Consider the following 13,114-nt stretch of genomic DNA (forward strand, 5'->3'; position numbering starts at 1 on the left):
AGATGAACCCACAAGGCTATTCATTTAGAAGGAGGGTCAGCATTTATTTCTCCTGGGTGGTTGTTTCTCATCAGAAGCCAAGTGCTGCACAAAGCTCAATGTTTGAATCTTTGTTGGGACATTTGAGTCCTGGCTTCCCTAGAAGTTTGACATAGAAGGCTACACAGGACCTTTTTAACACCTCCCTGTGAGGATGTGACTAGTTCAGTTAGAGGCTTGAAGAAGCAGCAGAGGTCACTTACAGGCAGAGACAGTAATGATGTGGGTATTGTTTTGTTTTGTTTTATAGGTTTCCAAGGTCAACCTGGCTCACCTGGTCTGCCGGGAACTCCAGGAACCCCTGGCCTGGATGGTTTGCCCGGTGTTCCAGGTTTACAAGGTCAAAAGGTAGATGCCAGCTGCTCACGCTGTTATCTGTGACTGCCCATGTTAACAAGAATGTGTGCAAAGATCCCTCTCTTTAAAAGCTGGTCAAACTGTCTTTCATCTTATGTTTCCCACTGTGCATGCATAGGATGAGAGTAGATGGATGAATGCTTGACATAAACACTATAAGGATAACAGCTCTATACAAAAGCTCTACACTGCATGATTGAAATACATTTAGTTAATGATATATTGGTTTTGATGCATTGATTCCAAATCTGTTGTGTTTCTTTGGCTAGGGTGAACCTGGTGTAGGTCTTCCGGGCCCTAAGGGATTGCCAGGGCCTCCTGGCCCAGCTGGCATCCCTGGAGAAAAGGGAAGTCCAGGACAGCCTGGCTTACGTGGCGAGCAAGGCTTTCCGGGAATACCTGGACAGCAAGGATTCAGAGGTAACATCGCCAGAAAAATACAGCTCTGTATTTCTATTTCTTTTTAAAATCACATCCTGTAGATGCAGCAAAAAGTCTATCCATCACTGAGATATCCTACCAATATCTTGGGGAATTGCCCATTTTCCTTATCCTTGTTTTCTCCTACCATCCACCAGTAGCCAATGCCAGCAGCAAAGGGCAGCCCTTCCTCCAAGCCCAGGCTGGAGGTGTCAGAAGCTGAATGAGGTCCTGTTGGCCACGTGCTTCCAGAGCACCTTGTCTGGCATCTTCAGCAAAGAAGATGTCAAACAGCATTGGAGGATGCTCAGTCTATGTTTTCTCCTGTCTTCCCACAGGTGATCCTGGCCTCCCAGGTCTCCAAGGCTTGCAGGGACCTCCAGGAGCACCGGGGCTGGGCCCTCCAGGATTGCCAGGACCGGCTGGGCAACCGGGACCCCAGGGCCCACCAGGTGAGAGAAAAAGATTCCCATTATGGTGCTTAGGAGCAGAATTTTGGCCTAAGTGGATATTGACGCTGGAAGAAGTGTTGCTCGTGAATTGTTTTGTGATGTGAGCTCAGTGAGGGTAGATGGGGGCACATGCCAGGGGCCTCCTCCATCTGGTCCAAAACGCAGGGTGAGGCCTCCTGAGAGGATGTCTGCCATTTGTTTTGGTCTCCTTGGGTCACTGGTGGGTGATATATGTGGATTCAAAGCCTCTCTTGGAAAATGGGGACTGGTTCTACTGTCTGCCTCATTCTCCATGCTGTGTAATTTGTGATCCGCAGGTGTACATGCTCAGATATACTTGTTAATGGTGTTCCTCGTTCTCTGTTAAGGACTAATTCTGTATCTTCTGTTTTTCCTAGGATTTCCTGGAGTAAAAGGAGAAAGGGGCTTCCCTGGTATCCCAGGTCTGGACATGCCAGGACCAAAAGGGGACAAAGGTAGCCAGGGCCAGCCAGGGGTACCAGGCTCTGTGGGGTTACCCGGCCTGCCAGGTCCCCAAGGGGCTGTTGGACTGAAAGGGTCAGCAGGTAAACATCTTTTCCTTCAGAAACCTGCATCTCTGACAACTGTTTTATTTTGTTAAGTTGGGATAGCATAACCTTTCACTTGGTGAGGAACTGATCCATCAAAGAGCCCAAGCTTGGAAAACACATGGATGGACTTCAGCAAAGCAGCTCTGTGCACATGTAACCGAACTGCTACTGAAGTTTGTCAGTGGATCAAATCCAGCAGCTTGTATGAACTAGCCTTTAGCCTGTAATAAAAGGGGATTATTCTTCACAGTTTTAGTGACAGAGTATGGTTCTGATAATGCCTTTGTTAATGACAGCATTGTTTTCTGTAGTAGGAAGCTTTAAGAATTTGTCAAAAACCTATTTCAAACTATGTTTTTTCTGGTCTTCATAACACTATTTTTACTGTTGTTTTCTCTATCAGTCTGTTTTAGATAATTCGTCTTCTTTATCCAATTTTTCTTTCAGTAGTGCAATTCTTAATATGATAGGCAGTAAATCTGTTTCCTGCACTTCTTTGCACTGCTTGTTTTGTTTCTTTTATTCACTCTTTCACTTTGGCTTCAGGACCCAAAGGAGAAATGGGAGTTATGGGAACTCCTGGATTGCCAGGAACTCCTGGACCAGTTGGAGATCGAGGATTACCTGGTGAAAAAGGTAAGAGAGAGATTTTATCAAAATAAAAAATTGTAAAATCCACCTTTTTCCCAACAGAAGATAAGTCTAGAAATAAGAAAATTTAAGAAGTATGTTTGGCCTAAGCTTTCCTGAAAATTAGAAATACTATAAAAAGCCATATTCTAGGAGAAGTCATCTGTTTGGGCATCAAGACATGTTTTTTGATACATTCTTCAACAGTGCAAGGGTTTGCTAGGTGTGGAGATGCTATAGATATTACTCCAAGAAAAATACAATATTTGAAATTATAAAAAGCCAGCAGGAAGGTCTTGATTAAATGCTTCAGATAATACTCTGTATTATTGCCAAACTCCTGTCCTTATTGTTTCAAGAGTCTAAAATTAATGTCTGTCTAGTGGGAAAAATATGTCAACTTTCTGACAAATTGTGAAGTCCTAGTATAAAAAAAACTTCATAGAAGATGTTCCAGCGCATGGTATTTGGTGCTCAAAAGTTGAATAAATAGCTATTTTAAGTTGTTGTTGTCTACTAAATATTCTTACACAGTTTTATATACCTTTATAATATTCAATGCTGTCCCCTTATAGGTAGCCCAGGTTTCAAAGGTATAGTTGGACCTCAGGGTGATCCTGGTGTCAAAGGAGATAAAGGTGAAGCTGGTCTTCCGGGAAAACCTGGAACGATAGACAACATGGACATGGTTAGTCTCAAAGGCCAGAAGGGAGAGCAAGGAGAAAAAGGTAACTTTAGTCTCTAACTGTGGATAAGTGAAATTAACACACATATATTGTCAAGCAGTAGTGCTTTGAGTTCAGTTTTGTCTTAGTTTTAGACAACAGTTTTTAAAATAAGATTGAAGAATTTCACACAGCAAATGCAGATATTTTTCTGGTATTTTTCAATTCCACAGAAAGAAAGAATAATCAAGGGATTTTGGCTGAATGGAAGAAGTTCAGGTTGCCCTTATAAAATCAATTTTATCTCTTTTATCAGAAGACTCTCAAAAGAAAAGAGATTTAAAAAGTGAAAACTAGAGCTTTCGAAAAAAGAAAAGCTGTCTTTCACATAAAACATACAGTGGAAACCCTGTTGTGGCCATGAAGATCAACTAATAACTGTAAGAAAACAAGCAAGCAGCCTTGTTTGACACACGTATTTATTCGTGACCAGAGGAAAATTCAGGAAAGAAACACATGTATGCTACTCATACATAAGAGATTAACTTATAGTGGTTTAGAAAGATCTGGAAATATGCAGGACAAAGGCAATCAGTTGTCTCTTTGGGAACTTTATGGTGGTAGAGTTATTAGCTTTTTTAGATAACACATTCTTCTTGGATTTTTATTTTTACTGCTACATGAAAAATCAGTTGTTTAAGATTATTCTCTTTCCTGCTTTTCTTTTCAAAGAAAAAATAGTTTATATTTTATATATTTTTAGTATTTGTCCTTCTTATTAAAATTATTTTTTATTAAAAGATGCCATGTTTTTAATAAATGTTAACTTTTTTAGTTAAAATAGAAGTGTAGAGTAGGAAGGGAGCTATTGAGATCATGTAGTCTTTCCTTTCCCTCAACCTAGTCCTTCAAGCTTTCATTGTATGTCATGCTTTCTGAAACAATTACAGTTCTTTTTACCTTTTCTGATTTCTCTCCAGTTTGGCTGTATCCTTACTTGAGTGCCCACCACTGAAACAAGCAAAGTACTTCAACTTAGGCCTTGTTAGAATGACATTTCCCTGTTTTGAAATAACAGTTGACTGAGTTTGTGATTAGCTATAATTCGTAGCCCTTTACAAGCCTTTGCAGTTCAGAGTCAGCTGTACATTTCGTCAGTGTATGTTCTCTGTTGAGCCCAGGACAGAGCACTTGAGACTCCTTTCCAGTTTGGCCGTGAATCACCAATGTTATATTTGAACTGTGGAAACAGGAGAGTTTCCAGTCTAGCTACCTCTTATCTCCGTGTCCCTACTCCTTGTGAGAATGAGACCTGGGCTCATATGTTCCATTTGGGTCTCAGAGAAACCTGGGCATGTGGGTAAACAGAACCTCCCAGCTTGGACAGCCAGGGACTGTGGGCAATGGCATGAGCAGCTGTGGAGTACATCTGTCTGCCTTTAGCTGAGATGCAGCTTCTAACAGCATTTAGTATTTAAAGAGGCTCCCAGCCTATAAAGATTTCACCTAGATTATTTTTTCTCATTTGTTCCTGATCTTGATATATATGTTGGTATGTAAAGTTTTATAGCAACACCACATAGGTTGTTTTTCAGTATTTTCTTGTCTACTATTGGCATGTAGGATAATTAATTTTATTTTATTTCCAGAAGTATAAATTTGGCACATTGGTTACATACATATAAAGAAACCTTTTCTTAGAAATTCAAATGGGTAATTTCTTTGGTTTCTAACTTCTTAATCTCACCTGCTCTAATAATGCACGCTTGCAAACTTGTATGCTTCTCCCTTTTTCTGACCGCACACGGTCTACACATTGGCCTGGCTCACACAGCCTGGGAGGGTAGATCCCAGCCTGCAATTTTCTTCTCTTATATTGTCCTCTTCAGCCCAAAGATACTGAGTATCAATAGGAAAAATAAGCTAGTTATACTCCATAACTTTGCTGATCTTTTAGCTGCCTTCATTTCTCTAGACATGAATATCACAGTAATGTTTTTAAAAGCTTCCAAAATACAAACTGTGCAGAGAAGACACAGCATATTTATGGCATGTTGTCAGTGATGTTTAATTAAAAAATTTGGGTATGGACGTCTTGAAATGTTTTTAATAAAGACCACTTACTTGAAAACATGCTGTGAGCTATCTTCAGTAACCTGTTGTCCTGCAGCTATGTGCGACACTAACAGAAATGTTTGTGACCAAAAAGTGTGGATCTAAAGCTGGAGAAGAGGCCTAGCACAGAAGAAGAGGTTAAACCTTCTAGAATGATGAAGGTGCTTTAACATTAAATGGAACAGGGAAAACAGCAAATTTCTGGCTACGAACTTGTTGTTCTCATGTGCCTTTTTAGAGAGCTGAACAGTCAAATCAGTAATTTCTGTTAACACCTGATATAGTGTGCCATTTCTCAAATAACTCATTAATCTAGGTCAAACAGACATTGATTTCAATTTCTTCTGAAGATGTAACTTGCTTTGTAATTGCAGAGACACCTGTAAAACTATGATAGTTTGCAGCCTTTCCTCAGTATTGATTTAGTGATTGGAGTGTTGTGTTTTACTCAGCCATTTCCTTGTTCGTCAGAGAGAAGCAGCAGTAATCAAAAATCAACTGGAAGAATTACTATATGTCACTACAATAAATTTTGATAAAATTATCTCACTATGTTTGTCTTCTTGTTGTCCAGGGGACCATGGAGCAACAGGAGAAAAAGGGCTACGTGGGGATTATGGAGAACCAGGAATTCCAGGGAAGGATGGCGAACCTGGTACTCCAGGGCAACCAGGTATGTCTGATGCTAACAGCAGAGAGAGTGATTGTCAAGTATTTTAAACCTTACTAACTAATGGGACTCTTAATTTCTCGGTTTTCCATAGGACCAAAAGGTGATCAGGGCCCCCCAGGGTACCCAGGAGATCCAGGAGTTCCAGGACAAAAAGGATCAGTTGGTGAAATGGGTTTACCAGGTACTGATTCCTAGAAGTTTCTTGTTATTGTTTTCCTCAAGTTAATATAGGATATCACGAGAGACCTGTATGGAATATTTGTTGTTGATCTACTAAACTGTTGCACTATTTGTAGTGACTGAATGTTAGGCTTTTGGAACATTGCATTTCAATCCTATTGTGATATACAAATAACAGGATGGTTTCCTAAGTTTCTATATGCAGATCTCTTAGCTGGATGTTTAGGATTTGTGTGTTTTGTTTCAGGCATGGCAGTTTTTCAACTGATGCCTGTTTGCCTGTCTCTGCTAGTGTGTAAACTGCATTAAGCTTCTTGTGTATTTTCCCCCTTCTGGAAAGTTTGGTGAATTACTGTGTACTGTATGTTAATTATGAACTGTAGTGATCTGGGAAGAGTGGCGGGAATTAGTAAAGAACAAAATGGAGAAGAACCTATATCTCAGCATGGAAACTTTGTCTCCTTTCAGATGGCCTTGTGTCTAGCATATTTAGGAAATCAAAGGTGAAAGTCTGAAATGGTGAAGGAGGACAAAAAAACATGCTTCAGAAGAGTCCGTTTGTCAATGTAGTCCTATTAGAAATTATTCAATTAGAAATAAAGTTTTATTCAGCTCATATTTTTAGCAAGAACTCTGTTTACTCTGAATCCAAGACTATGACCTTCTCTTATGAGGAGAGCTTATCATCCCATAAACAGTCTCATTTAGAGAGTGAATCTCTAGAGTTGATTTACTTGCTTTTGTAGCTCTGAATAGCTAAGGCAGCACTGAAAAATCATTGTAAATACTGCTAGGATACTACTGACACAAATGCACCCATTTTCCTTTTCTCTTCCTAGGAACACCTGGAGAAAAGGGTCTTCCTGGAGTACCAGGTTCACCAGGTACACCAGGGTTCCCTGGGCAAAAAGGTGAAAAAGGAGACAAAGGAGCACCAGGTTTTCCTGGGATTGGCTTTCCAGGGTCTCCTGGTGAGAAGGTATTTATATCCCTAAGGATTTAATTGTCTCTACCAAACACTTAATTTAAAAAGATACTGTTACCCTTTAAGCTGTTTTATTATATTTTCTATTATGCTAATTTAAGTATCTTATGAGAAACTGGAAAGGTGTGCATATGCCCAGGTTTAGATGCATTCTGGTTGATGGGACCATTATCTTCAGGGTTCTTATTTATTCTCTCTGTTCAGAGTAGGCTAATTCACAGTGCTAGAAATGTGTGTATGGGGGAAGACTTCTAAAAACACTAAGCAAATAATGTGAGAAGGGCATCTTACACACAGAACAAATAAACATACTGAAATAATTTTGCTGTACTTTTACAGAGATACTTGGAAGCTGAAAAAAACTATACAATGCTCAGATATTAACGAAAGGTGGACTGTTTAATACTGTCTGTAAAGTTTAATTTAATCTCTAATAGTATCTGAAAGGATTCTCATGTGTTTCGTATTCATTTTCCTAGCTGTGCAATGATAGTTATCATGAATTTATAAGTAAAAATTGTAAAAATAATACTTACTAATATGGTAGCAAACTTGCTGAAGACTTAAAAAAACATTTTCTTTTTAAGATGATGAAATGTAATAAGTAAGTTAAGAGGCTAATTTGGAAAAGACTTTGTATTATAGTCATAAAAATGCATAGAAAACTGCTCATTTTCATATGTAGGTATTAAGTAATTGCTAGAAGAGTTAAAAACTCTCATAGTGGAATTTAATGGCATATATAATCCTAAATTACTCTGTTTCCAAATGGAAAATAATGGAATTCCTTAAAAGTCAGATGGATAAGAGGGATAACATCTACTATTACAAAAAGTGAAAAACTGTTTCAGAATTAATGTGTGGAATTTTTGTGTGCTATTTCTTCTAGGGAGAACCAGGAAGAACGGGTAGTCCAGGTTTATCTGGAGATAAGGGTGAAAAGGGTAGTTCAGGAATTCCTGGAATGCCGGGTGCCCCAGGTCCCAAAGGATCCCCTGGCATGGCAGGATTTCCAGGCAAGTGCTTATGCTTTTATAAAACAGAAATTGCAGTGAAAAATTAAAGTGAAACTTTTACAAAATATCCCACATGTAAAGCCATGTCTTCTGCCTTACTTTAGGAAGCCCTGGCCGCCATGGAGAAAAGGGTGAAAAAGGACTTCCTGGCTTAAGTGGCATTCCAGGTTTAAAAGGAGAACCAGGTAAAAAAGAAATATAAACCACCAAATGCTATTTAAAGTATTGTTCACCTCCATACAGTGGCTAAAACAAATTCTGTAGCATTCTACATTCATTTTGGCACAGATATTTCATGGTACATTTATTCATTTCATAAGCAAAATAAGGCATTGCCATTTCCCAGGTATATCTGAGTTGGTGTAGTGGGAGGCTAATACTTCTTTTGCACTGGTTGAGGAATAGATTTTACCAGCTTCCACAAGACTGGTTGTTGCTATAGCCATTAGCTCTGTTGTTTCTGAGTTCATTTAAAAACAATACAATTGATCTCTATGTCCAAGACTGAATCACCACATTTACATCGTTACACAGACGTTAAAGAGGAAATAGAGTATGGAGGAGAGTAAGTCCATTGCTTTTAAGAATATAATAACATTTTTGATCTTGGAGTCTTCTCAGTTTTCTGGCTAGAGGACACATCATCTTATTGGACAACGGACTGTGCTATTTACAAGTCTTTGCTGGTGTTCCTGCATTCTAAACTCACTGAGATTCATGATAATTAACTATGTCAAAATCTTTAACACTCGAACCATGCCTCAGACTGATTTAATTCAGAAGTAACCTCAGAGAAAAGTCACACCTGAGTCATCATGCAGTATGTGCTAGGTCTCTGTGGGAGCAAAAGGAAAAGTTAAGTTTTTCTTTAGAGGAAAAAAAGAGGTCATAGGTGAAATGAAAATGTCAATGATTTTTCAGGTGAACCTGGTGCTCCCGGTCCTGCTGGTTCCATTGGTCAGAAGGGTGAACCAGGTTATGATGGGATTCCAGGTGCAGCTGGTGCAAAGGGTGAACAAGGTACTGTGACTGTCATTTTAAGTTTATGTGGAATGAAAAGACACAGAGACAGGCTACACAAGAGTAGCTGGTAGAGATGTGTGCTGAGTTTGAAATGCTTTGGATGAAACTTTAGTAAATAAAGTCAGTACGGTGTCTTGCAAACTGCTTACTATAATCCATCATTGTAAAGCTGATCATTTAGATGAGCAAATGTGTTTAATCAGTGTAGTCTTGAAAGAATTTCTTTCACAAAAGCTGGCAATACTTTAAAGAATTGTGTTTTGGCAATAATTTCAGCCTGCAACTTAGCTGTGAAATAGTGGAGCAGTCTTGCCTTTATTAAGGGTAGGGTTTTCAGTCATACAGGACCCATTGTGTTAAATACAATACCAAAACATAACAAAAACAGTGTCTGCCCTGAAGAACTTTTGCACAAGCCATTTATTTGGAGTTTTTATTTGCTTGATAGAGTTTTATTCATTACAGGTCAAATTTAAGTACTCTCCCATCCTCTAATTTCTTGCTGTTTCTATATTGCAGGTCTTCCAGGTAGAGGACTTCCTGGATTTCCTGGTGCAAAGGGAGATAAAGGTAAAACACTTACTTAAACAAGAGGCAAACCTCCCTCCCAACATACTGTAGCCATAACTCTGTAATACAGACGTATTTTCTACTTCATTCTTTTACATGCTATACCTTCTCAGGGCAGGCAGAAGCTCTGAGAGGCTCAAATACTAATTTCTGTTACAGTGGCAACATCTTGGAACATGAGTTAGATATGCCCTAAAATAGGTAATTATTCATAGTGTGGACTTTACTGCAAGCTGTGCTGTGTTGAGGTAATTTAAATAACACCTGTATTTGTGTGCTGTGCTTTTGACCCCAAGTATTTCTGTTTTCCTACTAATTCTGCAAGAATCAGAATCTAGTGAGGCTCTGTGCACCAGACAGCTATAGGTAGAAGTTTTGTGGCCAGGATACCTTAGTAAATTTTTTTCCTGAATCTGTTTTGCATCCCAGATTTATTAATCACTAAAATAGTTATTCTCTATAGCTCAGTTTTGTCTAAGCTATGTACAGGAGCATGGTGCAGAGATGCAAATGATAGCAGAGACCTGATGGGATCTTACTGCAAATTGTTTTTTTCTTGGACTCAGGACTTATTAGCTTGGGTACAGGCACATAGCTATCACAATTTCAGGTTACTACACTGTGCTGTGACAACAGCTTGATTGACTTGAGTCAGTGCTTGTTCAAGGTGTCTTTAATGCATCATGCTCCATTTTATGAAGTGTCTCTGAGACACTAGACTGCAATAGATACAGTAGTGAAGAAATATGAAGCTGCTCGTGTTAAAGGAAATTGTTACAGGATTTTCAGTTTTAACCATCCAGAAAACACAAATGATCCAACTACTCCATCTATGAAGTTAACATAACATGGCAGATTTTGAAGAAATTATATAGCTTTAAATATCAATGCCCTACCTTACTCATCAATTCTATAAATACAGGAAGCTTGTCTGGGCAATCAAAAGTATAAATCAGAATTTTAGAATATATTTCATTTACCATATTAGACTAATTAGCATTCATTAATTGCTGAGAAGGCCCTAATGTTACAGAGAAGGTAGTAAATGAAACAGATTTTCTAATCATAACTCAGTGGGGCATGTAGAATGCTAGATTTATGACAACAATTTTCTCACTTTACCCAAATCTCTCATTATGTTAGCTCATTTAAAAATATCTGTGTTTAGAGTAAATATATATTCAGCTGATGTAATTTGTGTTCCAAATGCATTATAGTTGCAAAGAAACAAGTCCAGTATTTCAAAACCTTGTTCTGTTCAGGGAAAGGGCTGGGGATAGTGTTCTTTATAAATTTTATTTCTCTTATTATTGTACTTACACCAGATATTCTATATTCGTTTTGCTCAATCATGATCTAAAATTAGATTGAATTGCAATTGTTAACTATTTGCATAAGCCTGAAAGTAAGTACAAAATGTCTAAATCTAGATCTTTAAGAAAAAAGGTATTCCATTTTTCTCCAGGAGCAAATCCTTTTGTGCTTAGTCAAGCAAAACATCCATTACTTGGCTATGACAATAATAATTGTAATGCAGTACAAGGCTTTGGAGGCTTTATAATCCTCGTGTAAGGAGTGATAGAGAAATGCTGAACATTTATCTATTTTTACAGTGACTTAAAATAGCCTAGTGATTATTTTAGATAAGGAAAGGTATGTCATTCAAACTACTTTCCATATACTTTGTACCATAATGTGGAGAATAACGCAGTTTTTCTAAAGTTTTGCATTTTTATAGAAATGTATAAAGTCAATGTTTTGATGAGGAACAAAACTTACTATGAGTGGAAGGTTTCAGTCATTGTGATCTTTTCTCTGATCATGTTCTGTGGTTGTTTCAAATCTTAGGTGCAAAAGGTGAAGTGGGTTTTCCAGGATCCCCAGGAAGTCCAGGGATCCCAGGATTGAAAGGAGAACCAGGATATGTAGGTCCACCAGGCCCTAAGGGCAGCCAAGGTCTCCCTGGACTACCAGGAAGTGCAATTGAGGGCCCTAAAGGGGACAGAGGACCCCAAGGCCAACCAGGTCTTCCAGGTAATTCTTTGTCTTTAGTATTAATGTACTGATGTTCATCAAAGCTCACCTAATTAATTAATATTATAATCAATATTGCATATCCTTATTTTTCCTCTTCTCACAGGTCAGAGAAAAGCTCCTCTTCATAGGCAGTTTGCGGTCTGCACAAATTTTGCCACAAAATACTCTCTTCTGGTTTACAGGTTTACCAGGTCCATCAGGGCCACCAGGACCTCCAGGTCAGAAAGGGGCCAAAGGAGAGCAGGGAAGCAACGGCTGGCCAGGGACTCCTGGGGGTCCAGGAATCAAAGGTGATCCAGGTTTCCAGGGACTGCCAGTAAGTTACTTTCAGTACATTCCAGATTTGCTGAAAGTTGGTTCTTGTAATTAATGGATATATTAATCATAGAGTTTCTTGTTCAAAGTAATGATGCTTTATGTTCAGTGCGCCTTTGGACTTACTGCTGACGGTGTAAAGTCAGTTGGAAAAAATTTCATTTCTCTCCTTAGAAGGATTGCCTACCAATAAGCCCCAGTGAGATAATGAACATATTAGAAATTTATACATAGTGAGTGGTAACATCCAACACCTGAAATACAATTTACTATGTTTTAAGAGTACAGGATGGCTACAACACACCCATAAATCCTGCAAATGCATTAGTAGTTAATTTTAAAGGTTGCATATTTCATGATAAATTGCCTTCTGAAAATACCTGAACTGTTTGCTTTTGTTATGAAAGCTTTCAAATAAAGTGCACTTTCACTACAGTCAGTGATGAAATATAGCCTCTGATTTAGAAATACAAACAGGCAATGCTATTAATACATTGTTGTCATATATTATTCATTTCCCCTGGCCTAAAATAGTCCCTTTTCTGGATATTAGGGAGAATGAAATAGAACAGGACAGTCACCCAGAATAATTGGTCTTCTATATTCTTTCTCTCAGAGTGTCTGATGCCTTTTACCACACTGAAAAATATGCTCTATTTTTCAACTTTTCATTTTCTCTTTCCTACTACTCTGGGAACTGGGGTTGTTTAGAGTGGAGAAAAGGAGGCTCGGAGAGACCTTTTTACTCTCTACAACTACCTACCTGAAAGGAGGTTGTAGCCAGGTAGGGTTCATCCTCTTCTCCCAGGTAACATATGACAGGACAAGAGGAAATGGGCTCAAGTTGTGCCAGGGGAGATTTAGCTTGGATATTAGGAAAAGTTTCTTTACTGAAACGCTGATCAGGCATTGGGACAAGCTGCCCAGGGAAGTAGTGGAATCATCATCACTGGAAGTGTTCAGAAAATGTGTGGTTATTGCACTGAAGTTTTTGGTTTAGTGGTGAACATGGCAGTGTTGGCTTAAAAAAGATTGGACTTGATGATCTTAGAGGTCTTTTCCAAC

The 13,114-nt window shown here is 38.7% G+C and overlaps 1 protein-coding gene across 1 annotated transcript in view; it reads left to right on the forward strand.

The window, feature by feature from the left end:
- Nucleotides 1–13,114, forward strand: part of COL4A1 (collagen type IV alpha 1 chain) — a 122,418-nt gene that overhangs the window by 92,179 nt on the left and 17,125 nt on the right. The window contains exons 29-43 of the mRNA XM_027888692.1: nt 290–387; nt 666–816; nt 1,155–1,268; nt 1,667–1,834; nt 2,387–2,476; nt 3,046–3,198; nt 5,825–5,923; nt 6,015–6,104; nt 6,943–7,082; nt 7,978–8,104; nt 8,209–8,289; nt 9,026–9,124; nt 9,647–9,697; nt 11,546–11,731; nt 11,917–12,050. Of these exons, the coding sequence (XP_027744493.1) occupies nt 290–387; nt 666–816; nt 1,155–1,268; nt 1,667–1,834; nt 2,387–2,476; nt 3,046–3,198; nt 5,825–5,923; nt 6,015–6,104; nt 6,943–7,082; nt 7,978–8,104; nt 8,209–8,289; nt 9,026–9,124; nt 9,647–9,697; nt 11,546–11,731; nt 11,917–12,050 (1,781 nt within the window). The remainder of the gene's footprint in view (nt 1–289; nt 388–665; nt 817–1,154; nt 1,269–1,666; nt 1,835–2,386; nt 2,477–3,045; nt 3,199–5,824; nt 5,924–6,014; nt 6,105–6,942; nt 7,083–7,977; nt 8,105–8,208; nt 8,290–9,025; nt 9,125–9,646; nt 9,698–11,545; nt 11,732–11,916; nt 12,051–13,114) is intronic.

This window comes from Empidonax traillii, unplaced genomic scaffold (assembly GCF_003031625.1).
Source record: "Empidonax traillii isolate 1590-97213 ecotype Southwest subspecies unplaced genomic scaffold, ASM303162v1 scaffold244:size1524873, whole genome shotgun sequence".
NCBI classification, from domain to species: Eukaryota; Metazoa; Chordata; class Aves; order Passeriformes; family Tyrannidae; genus Empidonax; species Empidonax traillii.